This window comes from Microcaecilia unicolor, chromosome 2 (assembly GCF_901765095.1).
Source record: "Microcaecilia unicolor chromosome 2, aMicUni1.1, whole genome shotgun sequence".
Taxonomy (NCBI): Eukaryota; Metazoa; Chordata; class Amphibia; order Gymnophiona; family Siphonopidae; genus Microcaecilia; species Microcaecilia unicolor.
The window spans coordinates 477,639,928-477,659,989 of NC_044032.1; the positions used below are offsets into that span (position 1 = coordinate 477,639,928).

The 20,062-nt window shown below is 42.1% G+C and overlaps 1 protein-coding gene across 5 annotated transcripts in view; it reads left to right on the forward strand.

Moving 5' to 3' along the window:
• REEP1 (receptor accessory protein 1) overlaps nucleotides 1-20,062 on the forward strand; it is a 203,856-nt gene that overhangs the window by 31,376 nt on the left and 152,418 nt on the right. For all 5 annotated transcript variants that reach the window (XM_030191053.1, XM_030191049.1, XM_030191051.1 and 2 more), the window contains exon 2: nucleotides 19,590-19,662. In XM_030191053.1, the coding sequence (XP_030046913.1) occupies nucleotides 19,590-19,662 (73 nt within the window). The remainder of the gene's footprint in view (nucleotides 1-19,589; nucleotides 19,663-20,062) is intronic.

Here is a 20,062-nt window from a genome sequence, read left to right on the forward strand (position 1 = left end):
TCACATTGTTGTGGTTCGCCCGCCATTTTAGACTCGGAGGCAGGCAACTTAACCTTTTCTTTCTCTTTTTTCCCGGTCCGAAGCGCCATTCCAATCGGGGTTTTGTTCAGGTATTTGTCCATGCAGTTATGCTGTAGCCGGCGGCTATTTTATTAATGTTTTTTGAGCAGTATTTTTAAGAATACGGGGTTGAGGCCCACGAGCTGCAGCACTGCACGTCTGCTCAGCTCATCGCATCACGTGGACTCCTCTAAATCATTTATAAATATATTAAAAAGCAATAGTCCTAGCACAGACCCCTGAGGAACCCCACTAACTACCCTTCTCCATTGTGAATACTGCCCATTTAACCCCACTCTCTGTTTCCTATCCTTCAACCAGTTTTTAATCCACAATAGGACTTTTCCTCCTATCCCATGACCCTCCAATTTCCTCTGTAGCCTTTCATGAGGTACCTTGACGAATGCCTTTTGAAAATCCAGATACACAATATCAACCGGTTCCCCTTTGTCCACATGTTTGTTTACTCCTTCAAAGAATTGAAGTAAATTGGTCAGGCAAGATTTCCCCACACAAAAGCCATGCTGACTCGGTATCAGTAATCCATGTCCTTGGATGTGCTCTGTAATTTTGTTTTTAATAATAGCCTCTACCATTTTCCCTGGCACCAACGTCAGACTCACCGGTCTATAATTTCCCAGATCTCCCCTGGAACCTTTTTTAAAAATGGGTGTTACATTGGCCACCCTCCAATCTTCTGGTACCATGCTCGATTTTAAGGATAAATTGCATATCACTAGCAGTAGCTCTGCAAACTCATTTTTCAGTTCTATCAGTACTCTAGGATGAATACCATCCGGTCAAGGAGATTTGCTACTCTTCAGTTTGCTGAACTGCCCCATTACGTCCTCCAGGTTTACCGTGAAGTCAGTAAGTTTCTCCGACTCGTCCGCTTGAAATATCATTTCCGACACCGGTATTCCACCCAAATCTTCCTCGGTGAAGACCGAAGCAAAGAATTCATTCAATCTCTCCGCCACGTCTTTGTCTTCCTTGATCGCCCCTTTTACCCCTCGGTCATCCAGCGGTCCAACCGATTCTTTTGCCGGCTTCCTGCTTTTAATATACCGAAAACATTTTTTACTATGTTTTTTTGCCTCTAATGCTATCTTTTTTTCGTAATCCCTCTTGGCCTTCTTTATCTGCACCTTGCATTTGCTTTGACACAACTTATGCTGCTTCTTGTTATTTTCAGACGGTTCCTTCTTTCATTTTCTGAAGGCATTTCTTTTAGCCCTAATAGCTTCCTTCACCTCACTTTTCAACCAGGCCAACTGTCTTTTGGAGTTCCGTCTTTCTTTTCTAATTAGTGGAATATGTTTGGCCTGGGGCCTCCAGGATGGTATTTTTGAACAGCGTCCATGCCTGTTGTACAGTTTTTACCCTCTCAGTTGACCCCCTAAGTTTTTTTTCCACCTTTTTTCTCATTTTATCATAGTCTCCTTTTTTGAAGTTAAACACTAACGTATTTGACTTCCTGTGTATAGTTACTTCAAGGTCGATATTAAAACTGATCATATTATGATCACTGTTATCAAGCGGCCCCAGTACCATAACGTCCCTCACCAGATCATGCGCTCCACTAAGGACCAAGTCATATCCAGGGGGGAAGACTTCTTGAAAATATGTGTTTTCAGTTTTTTTCTGAGTTGTAGGTAGTTTTCTGTGAGTTTCAGGTCTTTGGGTAGTGAGTTCCAAAGTTGTGTGCCTATAAAGGAGAGGCTGGTGGCATGTGAAGATTTGTACTTTATACCTTTGCAATTGGGGTAGTGAAGGGTTAGGTACGTTCTTGCTATTCTCGACACGTTTCTTAATGGTAGATCAATGTTCCGTCATATAATCTGGTGTGAGTCCGTAGATGATTCTGTGGACTATTGTGCATATTTTGAATGTTATGCGAGCGTTAATAGGAAGCTAATGTAAGCTTCTTAGGAGGGATTTTGCGTTTTCGAAGTGTGTTTTTCCAAAGATGAGTGTGGCAGCCGTGTTTTGTGCTGTCTGTAGTTTTCTTATGATTTGATCTTTGCAGCCTACGTAAATACTATTGCAGTAGTCTACATGGGTTAGCACCTTGTTTTGGATCATGTTTCGGAATGAATCCCTGGGAAAGTAAGGAGGAGTAGCCTAGTGGTTAGTGCAGCGGACTTTGATCCTGGGGAACTGGGTTCGACCTGCAGCTCCTTTTGACTGTGGTCTAGTCACTTAACCCTCCATTGCCCCAGGTACAAAATAAGTACCTGAATATATGTAAGCCGCTTTGAATGTAGTTGCAAAATACCACAGAAAGGCAGTATATCAAGTCCCATTTCCCTTTCCCTATAAGTTTGAGCTTCCACATAGTGTGGAACAGTTTCTTGGTCGTGTTCTTAGTTTGGCTTTCTAGCGTTAGGTTGTGGTCAATTGTTATGCCTAAGATTTTCAAAGTGTTTTGAGATTGGGAGGGATGAATCCTATGTGTTAATTGCTGAAGGGGAACATTATTGTATTGGGACAAGAGAATGAGACATTGGGTTTTATCTATATTGAGTTTTAACTTGAATGCCGATGCCCATGATTCCATGATGGTCATGCTGTTTATTATTTCCTTGGTGATTTCTGTGGGGTTCTGTTTGAAGGGAATATGGATGATGATGTCATCTGCATAGAGAAATGGATTGAGGCCTTGTCTGGATAGAGATTTAGCCAGTGGTGTCATCATTAGGTTGAATAATATAGGTGAGAGCGGTGATCCTTGTGGTACTCCACATTCCACTTTCCAAGGTGCAGATATATCTGAGTTTGATTTGACTTGGTATGTTCTGGATGTCAGAAATCCCTTGATCCAGGTGAGCACGTTTCCTGTAATTCCTATCTTGTCGAGGATTCTCAGTAGTATGTGGTGGTCGACCATATCGAATGCGCTTGATAGGTCAGATTGGAGTAGGAGGATGTTTTTACCCCTTGCTATTTCCTGCTTGAATCTGGTCAGGAGTGTGGTTAGTATTGTTTCTGTACTGTGCTGAGGTCTGAAGCCAGATTGAAATTTGTGCAGTATGTTGAAATCAGTGAGGTATTCTGTTAGTTGTTTGGTGACTATGCCTTCTGTCAGTTTGGTTGTTAGGGGTATGGATGCTATCGGTCTATAATTCGAGGTGTCTTCTGCTTTTTTTGTGTGTCTTTTGGGATGGGAGTTAGTAAGATATTTCCTCTGTCCTGTGGGACTAGGCCTTTTTTGAGTAGATAATTAAGGTGGTCTGTGAGTTCTGTGATGTATTGATTAGGGAGGGTCATTATATAGTTGGGGCAGGTATCTAGTTGGCAGTGGGCGGAGGAGAATTTTCTGAGTGTGTGAGCTATTATTTTGGTGCTTAGATGAGTGAAGTTATTCCAAATACAGTCTTCCCTTGGGTTCAGATCTAATTCGTTTATGAAGGTTTCTGGATTAATATTTCTCTGATGCAGATTGATGTACTGTTCTTGAGTCATCTGGAGGGGCATTTTTGAAAGAAACATCTAAATCAGAATTTGGACGTTTTACAAAGACGTCCAAATTCCAAACAGGAAAGAAGATAATTTTTGAAAAAGATGGACATCTGTCTTTTGTGTTTGAAAATACTATGGACGTCCTGTGATTTGGACGTCTTTTTTTTTTTGGTCCATTTTCGAACAAAAGACGTCCAAATGCAAGACATCCAAAACAGAGGAGGAGTGGCTTAATGGTTAGTGCAGTGGGCTTTGATCCTGGCAACATGGGTTCAATTCCCACTGCTGCTCCTTGTAACTTTGGGCAAATCAAATGCACAAGGGGCATTTTTGGATACGACATCTAAGTGAATTTGGATATTTTTTGTAAAAAGTCCAAAATCAGAACAGGAAAGGTCATTTTTTACAAAAAAAAGTCTATCTTTTCCTTTTGAAAATGCTGTTTGGAAAAATGTTTTGTGATTTGGATGTTTTATTTTTTTGGTCCATTTTCAAACAAATACATCCAAATGCAAAACGTACAAAATACACAAGAAAATCGACAATAGAATGGTACCATTCACATGTTCTATGTGTGGTAAAAGCTTTGGTTGTAATGTAAATCTCAGCGTGCATCAGAAAGTCCACATGGGAGAGAAACCATTTGCATGTATAGAGTCTGGTAAAAGCTTTGGTCAAAAGGTAAACCTCACAATGTACCAGAGAAAACACACAGGAATGAAACCATTTACATGCCCTGAGTGTGGTAAAAGCTTTGGTTGGAAAGAAAGCCTCACATGGTATCAGGGAATCCACAAAGGGATGAAACCATTTACATGCACTGAGGAGGTAAAAGCTTCAGTTGCATTGGGACTGGTAATTAGGGAATGTACACTTTTGCTATGAAGTATGGAAAAATAGCACTCTGGTATTTAGATACAGTATATGTAATGAGACCTCCTTTTTCATCTATAGATCTGAATTTAAAGCCCAAATCTAATGATAAACAATAGACACAAGGCTCAGATGTTATAAAAAAAAAAAAAAAAGCTTGGCATCAGGTAGAACAGTGGAAAAGTGACATCCCAGGAAAGCAATAGGGCATCCTTGGGGCACTGCAGTGGACTTTATAAAATGCTCCCAGGTACACATCTGACCATTGCTCCCTTACCTTGTCTGCTGAGCCCCCCCCCCCCCAACCCACTACCTCCAACTGTACACTACTACCATATCCATTACAGGTGAAGGGAGCACCAATATGTGGGTACAGTGGGTTTCTGGTGGGTTTTGGTGGGCTTACGGTTTCCTCCACAAGTGTAACAAGTAAGCCTGGGTCCACCTGTCTGTAGTGCACTGCACCACTACTAGACTACTCCAGGGACCTGCATGCTATTCTAATGGACCTGAGTATAACATCTGAGGCTGGCAAGTAATATTTTTAATCATATTTTTTTGGAGTGGGAGGGGGATAATGACCACTGGGGGAGTAAGGGGAGGTGATCCCCGAGTCCCTCCAGTGGTCATCTGGTCATTTGGGGCACCTCTTGTGTGGAGTAGAGGAGTAGCCTAGTGGTTAGAGCAGCAGACTTTGATCCTGAGGAAGTGGGTTCAGTTTTCACTACAGCTATTCGCTATAAAAACAGGTCTAGCTCAAAACATCTTAAGTTTTAGACTTGGACATCTTTGTTTTGTTCCATTATTGCTGAAAGACATCCATGTCTTAGGAACACCCAAGTCCCGCCTTGAACACACCCCTGGCATGCCCCCTTGAGATTTGGATGTCCTTCAGACGGACTTCAGAGAAAGACGTCCAAAAAGAGGTTTCGATAATTCTGATTTGGACGTTTCTGTGAGATAAACGTCCAAATGCTGACTTTTTGGACATCTATCTCTTTTGAAAATGAGCCTGCTGAACTCTTAGGTTCAGCACTGATGCAGCTGTTGAATGAATTTGGGGCAGTGGCAGGATATAAACTCATTCTTCATAAGTCTGAAATACTTATATGGGGTTCCAAGAGAGCAGTGTCAGTGCCAGTTTTGTAGGATCTTGGAGTTTTCTTACGTAGTAATTTCTATTCTGCCTAGACTGTGTGATCTCTAGAAAGATAACTATACTGTGGTTCTTAATAAGATTCAGGCAGATCTGAGACTGTGGATGGATTTGCCAATATCTGGGCAGGGAGGATTAATTTAATCAAGATAAATATCCTGCCAATTTGTTCCAGCACCTTTGTTGTTTAAGTCCCAGGACAATCTTCAATCATTAAATGGGAAACTTAAGTTTCATATGGTATAATAGAGTCTCCAGGACTGGGCAGATTTCTACGGTCTGTGCCCTGAGAATGGCAAGGACAAATCAAACTCAGGTATACATATAAAGTATCACATACCATGTAAAATGAGTTTATCTTGTTGGGCACACTGGATGGACCGTACAGGTCTTTATCTGCCGTCATTTACTATGTTACTATGGATTGAACATTTTGTGCCAGCAAAAGGTACAGGTTCAGGGTTTTTCCTTCTTCTTGCTGCTCACATTACCGAGGGAGACGCCAGTGGTACATAGGATCCTACAGAGGCATTCTTTATTGACTAATACAGTGGCGGTATGGCAGCAGGTATGTGAGTTATTGCACATTGGCAAGGAGATATTGAGGGGCATTTTTGAAAGAAACGTTTAAGTTGGAATTTGGACGTCTTTGTAAATTCAGAGGCGGGGAAAAGGTCAATTTTGAAAAAAGACGGACGTCCATCTTTCGTTTCGAAAATACTAAGGATGTCCTTAGATTTAGATTGGCTTAGATTTGGACGTCTTTGATTTTCGACGATTTTCGAAACCAAAGACGTCCAAGTCTAAAATGTCCAAATGCAAGCCATTTGGATGTGGGAGGAGCCAGCATTTGTAGTACACTGGTCTCCATCAGTGACGTAGCCAAGGGTGGGCTGGAGTGGGCCCAGGCCCTCCCACTTTAGGTTCAGGCCCACCAAGTAGCAGCACACCTATAATGTGGTTGGCAGGGACCCCAAGCCCCACCAGCCAAAAACTCCCAACAACTGTTTGCTGCCGGTGAAAATCTACTATTTAAAAGGTATATGGGGGAGAGGGGATGTTTGAAAGACCATATGGCATGCAGGCGAGAGAGGGAGAAACCAAATCACTTGTAGGACAAGGCGGAGTTCTGCCCACCCACCTTGGGTCCAGACCCACCCAAACTTGGGTGTCTGGCTACGCCCCTGGTCTCCATGACATGCCAGGACAGCAATAGGGCACCCTAGGGGGCACCGCAGTGGACATAAAATGCTCCCAGGTACATAGCTCCCTTACCTTGTGTGCTAAGCCCCCAAAACCCACTACCCCCAACTGTACACCACTACCATAGCCCTTACGGATGAAGGGGGGCACCTATATGTGGGTTCAGAGGGTTTGGGTTTTGGAGGGCTCGCTGTTTCCTCCACAAATGTAACAGGAAGGGGGAGTATGGGCCTGGGTCCACCTGTCTGAAGTGCACTGCACCCACTAAAACTGCTCCAGGGACATGCATGCACTGTCATGAACCTGAGGCTGGCAATCAATATTTTGAATCATGTTTTTTGAGGGTGGGAGAGGGTTAGTGACCACTGGGGAAGTAAGGGGAGGTCATCCCTGATTCCTTCCGGTGGTCATCTGGTCATTTCGGGTACCTTTTTGTGCCTTATTCGCAATAAAAACAGGTCCGGGTGAAAACGTCTGTTTTAGTCTTGGACGTCTCTGCTTTTTTCCATTATGGCTTAAAGACGTCCAAGACTTAGGAACACCCAAGTCCTGCCTTCACCACACCTCTGATACGCCCCCCCCCTTCAGATTTGGATGTCCTTGCGACGGACTTTTGCTAGAGACGTCCAAAATCGGGTTTTGATTATACCGATTTGGACGTCTCTGAGAGATGGACATCCAAGTGCCGATTTATGTAGGAAGATGGACGTCCATCTCTTTTGAAAATGATCCTGATTGTCACTGCTATTTCCTTTGGGCAAGAATCTGCTAGTTCTTTCTTTCTAGAGATGAGACAATGGAAGCAGAAGGGATTAAGATTCCTATGACAGCAGGGGTGGAGGGAGGGAAGGCTGAAAGATTTTACACCTCTAAAAGGTGAGTTCAAGATTGAGCCTAGGACATATCACTTATATTTTCAGATTAGGGAGGCTTTGGGATTCCTGCAGAGATGGGAGTGGAATTTTAAGCAGCCCTCTTGAAATATACATCTGTACACCCAGTCTTGAGAAGAAATTGATATTCTGGCTGTATTATATTGTTACAGACACTGATTGATCGCCAGTGAAAATTTTAAAATTGGGAGACAAATGGATTGATGAATTATGGGAGTCTTTAGACAGTAATTGGGATGTTACCTTATCCCTTATTTGTCCTGTCTGTCTGTCCTGATTTAGATTGTAAGCTCTTTTGAGCAGGGACTGTCTTTTCTTTATGTTCAATTGTGAAGTGCTGCGTACGACTGGTAGCGCTATAGAAATGATTTGTAGTAGTAGTATTTGGCATTTGACCCATTCAATCTGTATGTGCTCCTGGATGGTAGAGTTGATGGTCAGCTTACAGCATCGTATGTACAGTTCCCCTCCCCCTTTTTATGTGAAGTATTCAGGATCTGCATTGGGCCTGTGCTGGTCTGGATGTGACTGTCTAGGAGACAAACCACATATGTAGTGGATATGCCCAAGAAAATAGCCTCATTCTGAAGGTAGGTGGGTGAGGAGATCAGGGAGATTCTGGGTAAAGAAGTAACTCTCATGCCACTGCTCTGTCTTTTGGGCTACTGATGGGATGCAGCATTGTCCAGGGATGGACGTTTGTTGCCTGGGTAGTTGTTGCATGTTTCTTGCTACACCATTGCTGCCTTCTGGAAAGAGGTCCCAAAATTCTCTTACTGGTACAAGCAGGTTTCTGAGACTGCCACAACAGAGAAATTATCTTACTCAGTGAAGGGGAAAATTGATTTGTACTATAATATTTGGGACAAGTATTGGAAGCGATTAGAGCAATGGGTGTGATAGGATGGAAGATATCAGGGACACTCTAAATGTGTGGGGAGGGGGGAGGAGGAATTGAAGGCTGTTTGTAAATCGAGTTGGCAATCTGTGACATTGTCTTTATTCTAGCTTATCTCTTCTATGGAAACTAAGAGTTGCCTATCAAGTTAAATTAAATTAAATAAATAAATAACCATTTTTTTTTTCCCAAACAGAGACTTCTTTTCTGTGTGAGGCTTGCTGCTGGCTCTTTTCTGATAGGCAGTGCAGAAAAGGTTGGAAGATGTGGAGGGGCATAATTGAAAGGGGCGCCCAAGTTTTCCTGAGAGGACGTCCCGGCGAAGGGGCGGGGAAACCCGTATTATCGAAACAAGATGGGCGTCCATCTTTCATTTCAATAATACGGTTGGGAACGCCCAGATTGCTAAATTTAGGTCGACCTTAGAGATGGTCATCCTCGATTTTCAGCCATAATGGAAACCGAGGACGCCCATCTAAGAAACGACCAAATGCAAGCCATTTGGTCGTGGGAGGAGCCAGCATTCATAGTGTACTGTCCCCAGACATGCCAGGACACCAACCGGGCACCCTAGGGGGCACTGCAGTGGACTTCACAAATTGCTCCCAGGTGCATAGCTCCCTTACCTTGGGTGCTGAACCCCCCAACCCCCCCCCCAAACCCACTCCCCACAACTGTACACCACTACCATAGCCCTAAGGGGTGAAGGGGGGCACCTACATGTGGTACAGTGGGTTTCTGGTGGGGTTTGAAGGGCTCACATTTACCACCACAAGTGTAACAGGTAGGGGGGTAAGCCTGGGTCCACCTGCCTGAAGTGCACTGCACCCACTAAAACTGCTCCAGGGACCTGCATACTGCTGTCAGGGAGCTGGGTATGACATTTGAGGCTGGCATAGAGCCTGGGAAAAAATATTTAAAAAGTTTTTTTTTGTAGGGTGGGAGAGGGTTAGTGACCACTGGGGGAGTAAGAGGAGGTCATCCCCGATTCCCTCTGGTGGTCATGTGGTCAGTTCGGGCACCTTTTTGAGGCTTGGTCGTAAGAAAAAATGGACCAAGTAAAGTTGCCCAAGTGCTCGTCAGGGACGCCCTTCTTTTTTCCATTATCGGTCGAGGACGCCCATGTGTTAGGCACGCCCCAGTCCCGCCTTCGCTATGCTTCTAACACGCCCCTGTGAACTTTGGTTGTCCCCGCGACGGAAAGCATTTGAGGACGCCCAAAATCGGCTTTCGATTAATGCTGATTTGGGCGACCCTGGGAGAAGGATGCCCATCTCCCGATTTGTGTCGAAAGATGGGCGCCCTTCTCTTTCCAAAATAAGCCTGATAGTGAATCCATTGTATAGAAACAGAACAGTTCAACAAGTTTTGTTGTGCTTAAGTTTTAATCTTTTCTTGCTTCTAAAATAAAAAAGTAAATTCCATCAAATTATTTTTCTTTTATAGAGTTAAAACAATAGATTCATTTGTAATCTCTGATAAAAATGTCATCAGTCTTTACAGTGTCCCTTCAAGAGAGTACCCTGTTTTTTCTGCTTTTTTTTCTCATACCTGGTTGAATTTGTGATTGTCCTGTAAGGCCAGAATAAGTTTTATGCTAACTGATGGCCTTTGCAAAACTGAAATTGACACTACCACTTTGGCAGCTGCGGCTCTGTCACAGTGCTCCCTCCTTTGACAGATAAACCCTGCTCTCTTTCCTTCTATCCACAGTATGCAGTATGCCCTTTTCTCTCCCCCTTTCCTGGTCAGGGACATCCTTGTTACCTTCTCTCCCCCCCCACCGCCCCCCTCCCTGTCAGCATACTGATCTTTCACTCACCACCAGAGTCAGAAGCTTCTCTCTTCCTCCTGCCAGTAACTTCATACAGTACTGCCAAATCTCCCTCCTTTAGCAACTGCTGCAGCACAGTATTAACTGAGCACTTTGCCTTTTTCAGAGGTGGCAGCTTCCTCAGCTCAGCAGCCGGGTGTACGGTTCTACATTTTGCACAAGTTGCTAAATTCTGCTTCTGCATGACTGTGCCCACCCACTGCATAGCAAAGGAGCATCAGTCTTGGACTGCCTGCAGACCAGATGCAGAATTGTGTGGAGAGAAGGTGACACTGCCCTGTCAAATACCCTCAAAGCCAGCCCTGGTGAGCCTAACAGCTCATGCCATCTTGGTCCTTTTCTAAACGTAAATGAGTACTCTAAAAAAAAAAAAAAAAAAAAGAAGAGGAGGGATCTTTTCAAATCTTATGTGGTGTAACTTGTGGCTTGTTCATTGTGGATTAATAATCCTTGTCAGAATAATGAATTTGCTCTGGCTGCCAGAAGAAAATAGGGGCCCTTTTACTAAGCCGCATAAGCGTCTATGCATGCCGAACGCACGCCAAAATGGAGTTGCCGCCCAGCTACTGCCTGGCTCTTGCAGTAATTTCATTTTTGGCGCTCGTCTGAAAAATAATTTTTATTTTCTGACTCGTGTCTACCGCCTGGTTACCGCATGAGTCTTTACCACTAGGTCAATGGTTGGCGGTAAGGACTTAGACCCAAAATGGACATGCGGCAATTTTCATTTTGCCACACACCCATTCTCGGCAAAAATTCAAAAAGGCCTTTTTTACAGGTGCGCTGAAAAATGATTCTGAGCACGCCCAAAACACGTGTCCACACTACCACAGACCATTTTTCAGAGTGCCTTTGTAAAATGGCCCCATAGGTTGTTAACAACCGGTTAAAATGTTGTACCAGTGCTGTCAGGAATATAGAGTGAAGAGTGGAGACTTCTGTAATCAGGTTTGCTTTTAGAAAAGAGGAAAATCAGAGCAAACCTTATCTTGTATAATAGTTCTGTTTACAGATGTGCTGAGCAGTGAACTGAAGCCAGAGGTTTTGTTGTTGTTAGAGTATTGCAGGGGAGAGAAGAGGCAGGACATACAGAGGCATTTTCCAAAAGAATGCCCAAGTCAAAATTGGGACATCCAGCTCATAACGTCCCAAATAAACCCTAACCCATTCATCTCACAGCAATTTTCAAGCAGGAAAAAATGTCAGAATTTCCTGTTTGAAAATATGTCAAAAGGACGTTCTTTCGCTGAAAATGTGCAAAATGAACTGCCACTTTCCAAAAATGAAACGTCCAAAATATGAATGCCAAAAACGCAGGCACAAAAACGTCTGTTTGGCATCATTTGTACACAGGGCCGCCGAGAGACTGGGCCGGGCTTGGGACAAGACCTCCCCCCCCCACAGCCACCCCCCCCTCGAGGTTGTCACCGCCCCCCCTGAGGGGGGCCTGGCGCCACAGTCCCACCCGCCTCCGCCACCGGGCTGGACCCCTTCCACCTGAACCCCCGCCAGCAGAAGTGCTGTCTTCTGACTCTGGCATGCGCGGCCTACACAGACGCGCTCCTCTCAGCTGATCTTCGCTGTACTCCGCAGGGCTTCTGTGTGTCTGACGGACGTTTGCCACCAAACATCTTAGAGCAGCCAAGAGGGATGCAGATGGCTTTCAATCTTTGCCTCCAGAAACTACAGGTACTTTCAAAATGGAATAAATCTGGTGACCAGATTAAAACAAGAACTGTTTCCATCTGAATGATACAGAGGAACAGTGAGAAAAAGGGACTTGCCCCAGGGATCACAGAAAGTCTGTGGCAGTCCCAAGACTTTCCACTGAATAATACAGTACAGTTTGCTTCTGGAAATATTTGGACGAATTTCTTCTCAAAACATCCAAATCTGTATTTTCGAAACCTGTTTTGCAGACATTGCATATTACCTACAGTTCATCCAGATCACAAAGGGGTATGTCAGGGGTATTTTGAAGGGCAGGCTTAGGGCGTGCCTAACACTTGGATATTTTACAGCCGTAATGGAACAAAACGAAAACGTCTAGGGCGAAAACCAACGTTTTGGTCTTGACCTGTTTTCAGAATGAATAAGGTACAAAAAGGTGCCCTAAATGATCAGATGACCACTGGAGGGAATCAGGGATGACCCCCTTACTCCCCCAGTGGTCACTGACCCCCTCTCCCCCCCCAAAAAAAATCTGAATAAAAATAGTACTCACCAGCCTCTGTGACAACCTCAGATGTTATAGCCAGGTCCATTAGAGCAGCATGCAAGTCCCCAGAGTAGTGTACTGGTGGGTGCAGTACACTGCAGACAAGTGGACCCAGGCCCATACTTCCCCCTACCTGCTACACATGTGGTGGAAGCTGTGAGCCCTCCAAAACTCACCAGAAACCCACTGTACCTACATATAGGTGCCCACTTCATCTATAAGGGTGGTTGTAGTGGTGTACAGTTGGGGATAGTGGGTTTTGGAGGGCTCAGCAGACAAGATAAGGGAGCAGTGGTGAGATGTGTACCTGGGAGCATTTATTTGAAGTCCACTGCAGTGCACCCTAGGGTGCCCCATTGCTCTCCTGGGATGTCTGGGGGACTAAAGGTGCTGGCCCCTCCATCCGAATGGCTTGATTTTTCTGTTTTTACTTGCACGTTTTTTCCCCCCAAAAAAGTCCTGAAAAGATAAATGCACAGAACACAAAATCTTGTTACAAATGGTATTTTTTGGGAAAAAAAGATATACATTTTGCGGTTATACAAAATATTCATGAAACAAGGTTGTTTTAAGAACTGTAAGAAATAACTGATAATTCCTAAGCATAAGCATTTATTTTTTTTCCAGAACTTTTATTGTATTTTCTTAGTAAATGAATACATAAACCAACAAGTAAACATATGTGATAAAAAACAATACAGAAATTATGCATAGGAAAAGGAACGGAGTCTGGAGTTAGCGGTGGAGGAGAAGGGTGCAGATAAGAGAGATTTGCCCAGTGAACGGAGTTCCTGGGGAGGAATGTAGGGAGAGATGAGAGTGGAGAGGTACTGAGGAGCTGCAGAGTGAATGCATTTGTAAGTCAGGAAGAGGAGTTTGAACTGTATGCGGAAACGGATAGGGAGCCAATGAAGTGACTTGAGGAGAGGGCTAATATGAGCATAACGACACTGGCGGAATATTAGTCGTGCAGCAGAATTTTGAACAGATTGAAGAGGAGAGAGATGGCTCAGTGGGAGACCTGTGAGAAGCAAGTTGCAGTAGTCTAAGCGAGAGGTGATAAGAGTGTGGATGAGGGTTGTGGTTGCATACTCAGAAAGCTGCACATTAATTTTAAAAATACAACATATGGTTTTCCAGATAGATTGCCAAAAAGGCTTAATTTTTTCACAGTCATAAATCATGTGGGTTTGACAGTGTCAACATAAGTTCGAAGTTAGTAGTTTTGCATTGTGCATTTTCTGTAAGGTCCATACAGCTCTATGATATAAGAAGAACATTGACTGCATGATATTTGCTAAAGCAAGCGGTCTAATAAGGGATAACCATAGCTTGGTTTGCACCGAGTCTAGAATCTGATGATTGGTGTCTTTCCCCCCATAGCTCTTGAATCACACAACTATCTTTATATTGAGATAACAGTAATTTCTTATAGATGGTTGAGGCCTTGTGCCCATTGTTTATTAAGAATTCAGCGAGCTGATAAATAGACGGCTCTTGAGACTTAGCAGTTGTCAATATACCTGCTTTTTTGACACAATGGGACAATTGCAACCATTGAAAGTATTGTGTGATAGTGTAGCGCGATATGAGTCTTAATCATCAGAATTAAATGTGTAGCATGATATTGTGCTGAATGAGATACAAATATATATATATAGCAAAACAAAAATACAACTTTAAAAATATATTTGAAGATGCAGCCGAAACTAGCTTTCATTCCAAAGCCATCTTCCCCCTCCCTTTGGGGAACATTTAAAAGACAAAAGGTACTGCCTGCAAGGAGTTTTCAAACTCTCTTTCCCCATCCCTTTTTCTGGGAATTTCTGATAGCAGGGCTAGGCAATTACAAACACTTAACAGAGACAAAAGGTAGCTTTCTTCTCCTCCCATCTGAAACAAAGCATGACTAGGTGGATACCTGAAGGCTCATCAGGACATCTCCGAAAACCAAAGACGCAAGAGACAGAAAGTCTGGAGAACCCATTGAAGACAAAGACTTCAGAGGAAAAGCATAAACAAAACATTTGCGTGTCACAGGGGCGTAGCCAGACACCCAGTTTTGGGTGGGCCTGGGCTCAAGATGGGTGGGCAGAACTCCACCCTGTCCCACAAGTGATTTGGTTTCTCCTTCTCTCGTCTGCATGCCATATGGTCTCTCAAACATCTCCCCTCCCCCATATTCCTTTTAAGCCTTCCCTCTGATGCAACTTCCTGTTTCTGCATAGGCAGGAATACATCAAAGAGAAGGCTGTGGAGCCAGTGTGAGCAGTAGGTATCAGTTGTCTCTCGCTGCAGGTGAAGATCTGCTATTTACAAGGTATGCAGGAGGGGCAGTTGTTGAAAGTTTTCGGTTGGTGGGGCTTGGGAATCCCTGCCAGCCACATCATAGGTGTGCTGCTACTGGGTGGGCCTGAGCCCAAAGTGGGTGGGCCTGGGCCCACCCAGGCCCATCCTGGGCTACGTCACTGGCCTGTCATCAGAGGTATACCTGCCCCCTCCCATCAGCTATCAGACAAATGGATGCCAGGACATCTGCAGAAAGGAAAGACTTATAATGTGATCATGTGAACAGACTACAATAACCATAATGCCTTGCAAGTTATCCAGTTCAAACCAGGAAGCAGGTGCTGGGACTCTGTGATCATATCATCCTGCAAGCTTGCAAGATATAAAAGATACAAGCTGTTCCAGACAGGCAGATTCTCTCTTCAGCTGCAACTCAGATCTATCTCTGCAGAAGCCCTGCTCCCTGCTCCTGACCATGTGCTCATCACTCTGCTGAATAATAGAACTTTTCCAAAAGACTTTCTCTCTCTCAGCTTCAACAATCCTACAACAAAGACTGTTCTGTAAGTTATAACTTTTGATCTAGATTTGCTACTTTACTTAAGCACAGATTATCTGTAAAGATCACTTAAAAGAACTATCTCTCGCTTATATGATTGCATTAATCATATTGTAACTTAATAAACCTTTTGAATCTTGTTCTTTAAACCTGGTAATGCAGGTTAAGGCAATCCAATAAATACACTTAATTCCTTTTATCCTTGCAATTGTAAATCATTCTTACCTTATAGGTAAGTGGTGGAGAAACATTAGTGAGTGCTCTAGTTATCCCCAAGTATAAATTAATTCCTTGTAACAATAGGAAGGTGGAATTGAACTTGGAGTTCTTGAAAAGATAACAAGTTGTTTTGGGCCTCATTGCAAAGATCTCTAATAGACCAGATTCCACAATTAGCCCAAATTCTCCAAAAAGAGGTATTCTTATTAATGAGGAATTTAGAATTGTTCCAAATAGTTATTTGAAATGTAGAAGAAATGGGCAGATCAAGTAACTTGTCTAAGTTCTGCAAGCAAGTTTTGGTACTGCTGATTATAGAGTTGTTTATTTCAAAAGAAGCAGGAGACATATAAAAGCAAATGTAGAGGTGTTGGATAAAACACAGACTGCTCCAATTGGAGCCATGTGGGTACATATTATTTTTCAGAGGGGAACCAATAATAACCTTGTTGAGTAATACATGCTTTGTGGTATATTAAAAAATCGGGGGAAAAAAACTCCAAACTTTTCTTTTGGGGCTTTAAGTTTTTTTTAGAGAGATTCTAGGAATTTTAGACTTCCAAAGAAAAGTGACCAGTAGTTTTTCAATTTGTTTATTTTACTTATTTATTTATTTAAAGCATTTATATCCCACATTTTCCCACTGGTTGTAGGCTCAATGTGGCTTACAAAGCTATATCAGGACTACAGTACAATAGTATATTAAAACAGTACAAACATTTGGGATGGGGGGGTACCCTGGGACTATCAGAGTCCAAGTCCTAAGGCACGTGAGGGAGGGGGAGAGGGCAACGGGAGGGAAAGGGGTAATGATGTGGGAGGATGGGAGGGTAGAGGGGGAGGGTGAAAATGTGAAAACAAAAATTGATGACGGTCTTAATCATTGGCTTTCTGTTATGTATGTTATGATGTTGATATGTTATTTATGCCAGATGTGGAATGTATCTTATTTTGATTGTCATCAATAAAAATGTTGAAAACTAAAACAGTACAAACAGTAAATTAAAGCTTGGCATTATATTAAACAGCAGAGTAGTAAAGAAAATAGATTTAAGTGTTGAAGTGTTTATAGAATAAGGATTGAAAAAGGACTGGGATCATATTTAATATATAGTTTATTTTAGGAGATACCATCATTTTAATAGTTTCAATCCTTTCCCACCATGAAATATGTAAAGGATGCCATTGTAGCAGAAGATCCATGCAAAATTTGACTATGTTCTCACTATTATATTTAATAGTATCTTGTAATGTATAATGTAGATCAATACCAAGATATCTGAGGCTTTTAGAAGACCACGTAAAATTATATTGTTGAATAACGCTGGGTTCTGCATGTATATTTAGTGGTAGGACTTCCGTTTTTGATTGATTGATTGATTTTGTATTCAGAGAAAATCGAAAAGGATTGGATAAGGGAAAAAAGCAGAGGGAGAGAAGTCGAAGGATTAGAAATGTATAAAAGTATATCTGCATAAGCAGAAATTTTAAATTGTGCATTTCGGTAAGTGATTCCTGTTATTTCAGGATAAGAGTTTATGGCGAGAAGAAGTGGTTCTAATGCCAGATTAAACAAATAAGGAGACAAAGGGCATCCTTTCCACATGCCTCTCTGCAGAGACACAGTATCTGACAAATGATTATTGACAATTATTTTAGCTGTAGGCTGAGAGTAAAGGACTTTAACTTTATTTATAAAGATTGGTGGAGCACCTAGCCATTCAAGAACTAAGAATAGATAATGCCTATCAAAGGCCTTTTCTGCATCCAGAGACATGGCTACAATGGGATAATCCTGGGATTTGGCAATATGCGATAGTTGAAAGAATAATCTGGAATTATCCAAAATTAATCTATTTGGCATAAAGCCAACTTGATTTGGAGATATTACTCTACTAATTGTTTTCTTCATTCTGTTAGCTAACATTTTTGCATAAATTTTATAATCTGAGTTAAGAAGGGAAATGGGCCTATAATTCTGTACCAATTGAGGATCTTTATTGGGTTTGGGTATAACTGAGATTATAGCTTCTGTGAATCTGCTAGTTGAAGCATTTGAGGGGTCCAGCACATTGAATAATTGTATAAGGATTGTAGAGAGAGAGCTTTGAAAAATTTTATAAAATTCAACAGGGATGCCATCTGGGCCAGGAGCTTTGTGGGAAGGAAGGTATTTGAGTGCTTGAAGAAAATCTTCTAAATTGTATGCCTTTAGAAGAATTTCTTTATCTAATGCAGACCATTGCGGATGTTTAAGGTGAGCAAGGAAGCTCTCTATTTTTGTAGAGTCAGCATCAGTCTCTGATGGATATAGAGTACTATAGAACTGGTGGAACGATTTCAAAATATCAGCTGTTGATGTGACTACTTTATTTTTATTGTTTTTAATTGATGGAATTTGGACTTTGATTCTTTTACATGTAAGATAATTTGCTAGTATATTGCCACTTTTGTTACCACCATTAGAAATGAACTTGTTTAGGTTGGGGATATAAGTTTCTTGCAGGAAGATAATAGATGGTTTAAATTTTTTAAGGTGTGTGAATATTTTCTTGCACTTAACAGGGCGCTCTAAACCATTTACATTCTATGATACGCAATTTAGAGCTGCTTTGGGAGAGACATTAGAAATTAAGGTGGTTGGCATATGATGAAAATACATTCAGCAAACAAAAAGACATAAAGAGCTAATTTATGATTAGCTCAGCCACTGTAAGATAACTGTGATGAAATGGTGCCAATGCCTGTGACAAAGGAGGGGTGAGAATAAGGACCTAACTGGGCAGGTCCTGCCAGCTGTATAGTTATCAATTCAGTACTAGTGTTAACTAGAGTTGTGCAATTGCAAGAACAGAAACTTAAATAGCAACAACAGAATCAACTATACTTGATAATCACTTATAGAGAAGTCAGAAATCATTGTAAACACAAAAGATTTAGTCAGACATGTTGAGAAGTAAAGAGTTTGAGACATTCACTTTTGATTATACATTTACAGTATAAACTTTAGATATCCCATCGGGGAGTATTAGCGATCAATAAACAAATGAAAAGGCTATACAGTTACTTCATGACATCAAATTCGAGTGAAGTTGATCCAAGTGATCCTAAGGCTGTTCTAGAGAATCAAACGTTTTAGTGGTGTTGTGCAGCTTGACAGTCATTCGGGCAGGATATTGCAGGCCGAACCTCACTTGGGCCTCATTTCGAGGAAAGCTTTCCTTTTCCTCGCCGTTGTTTTGGCTAAATCAGGGACGATCAAGGTAGTTTTGCCGTCGATGTTTATAGCAGGATGGGGGCGGGCGGTGGTCAAAATCTGCAATCTTACAGCTTGCTCCATTAAGAGAAGACGGCTTTAACCCGAGTCCCTGAGGAAAGATATTTGAAACCCGCGGTGTCGGGCGCTTTCAGGGGAAGGCAGTTGGAGATGTACAGTTGTTCCTGTTCCTTGAGTCAGCGAAGCTAGGACTCAGTGAGAACGCCGACAAAATGATAAAGATAAGTTCATCGTTTGATTGATTAGGCTAGTTTAATCCATTTAAAACTTTGTAGTTGTATCACTATATGCTATGAATAGCACGCACACAAAAAAGAAAAAAAGAGTAGCCCGATGAAAGAAGTGCTATGCCACTGGGCAATAGAAATCTAATTGCCTGTAAACAGTGGAATTTACTGAGAGTACTCTTATACAAAAAATTCCTTTGAAAAAAACTTTATTAATAAAGAAAGAAAAGTTAAAGTAAACACATTGATGTATGTTTTAGTGGGTGCTAGCTATTTTGTCTAGGTAGTGGCAGTCTTGGTTCTAGAGAAGCATATTAGATTTTTTACCAAAGACCGGGGATTTTTTTCTTGTGTTTAGTAAATAGGGGCATATATGTGCGTAAAATCACATTTCAATGCTTTAATTTTCTCTTTTTTGCAGGCTTATTTTTGGCACACTTTACCCTGCTTATTATTCTTACAAGGCTGTAAAATCAAAGGACATCAAAGAATATGTAAGTTATTTGATATTTACTTTACTGTTTCTGGAATCTTATTGGGAAAGCAAAAGTTTTTCTGTAAAACTTTCAAATATATGAAAGTAAACCAACTGCGTTTATTTATAATACAGAGAAGTGAGGTTCCCAACAACTCCCAAAGAGAAACAATTTTTTATTGGCAAATCTATACATTAAAGTCACCACTGAGGGAAACCCGGGGAGGGCAATTTTCAAAACCATTTACACTTTTAGGATTAAATTCAGTAAATGAACGGTGCTCCAAGCTGAGCACCGTATATACAGTAATGCTTAGAGCCAATTTCCGTGCCAAACTTTGGGTGCGAGGATTTACACCAGCTGAAGCCTGGTGTAAATCCTGGCGCATAATATTCAGTTATACTGTGTGCATCTTTAG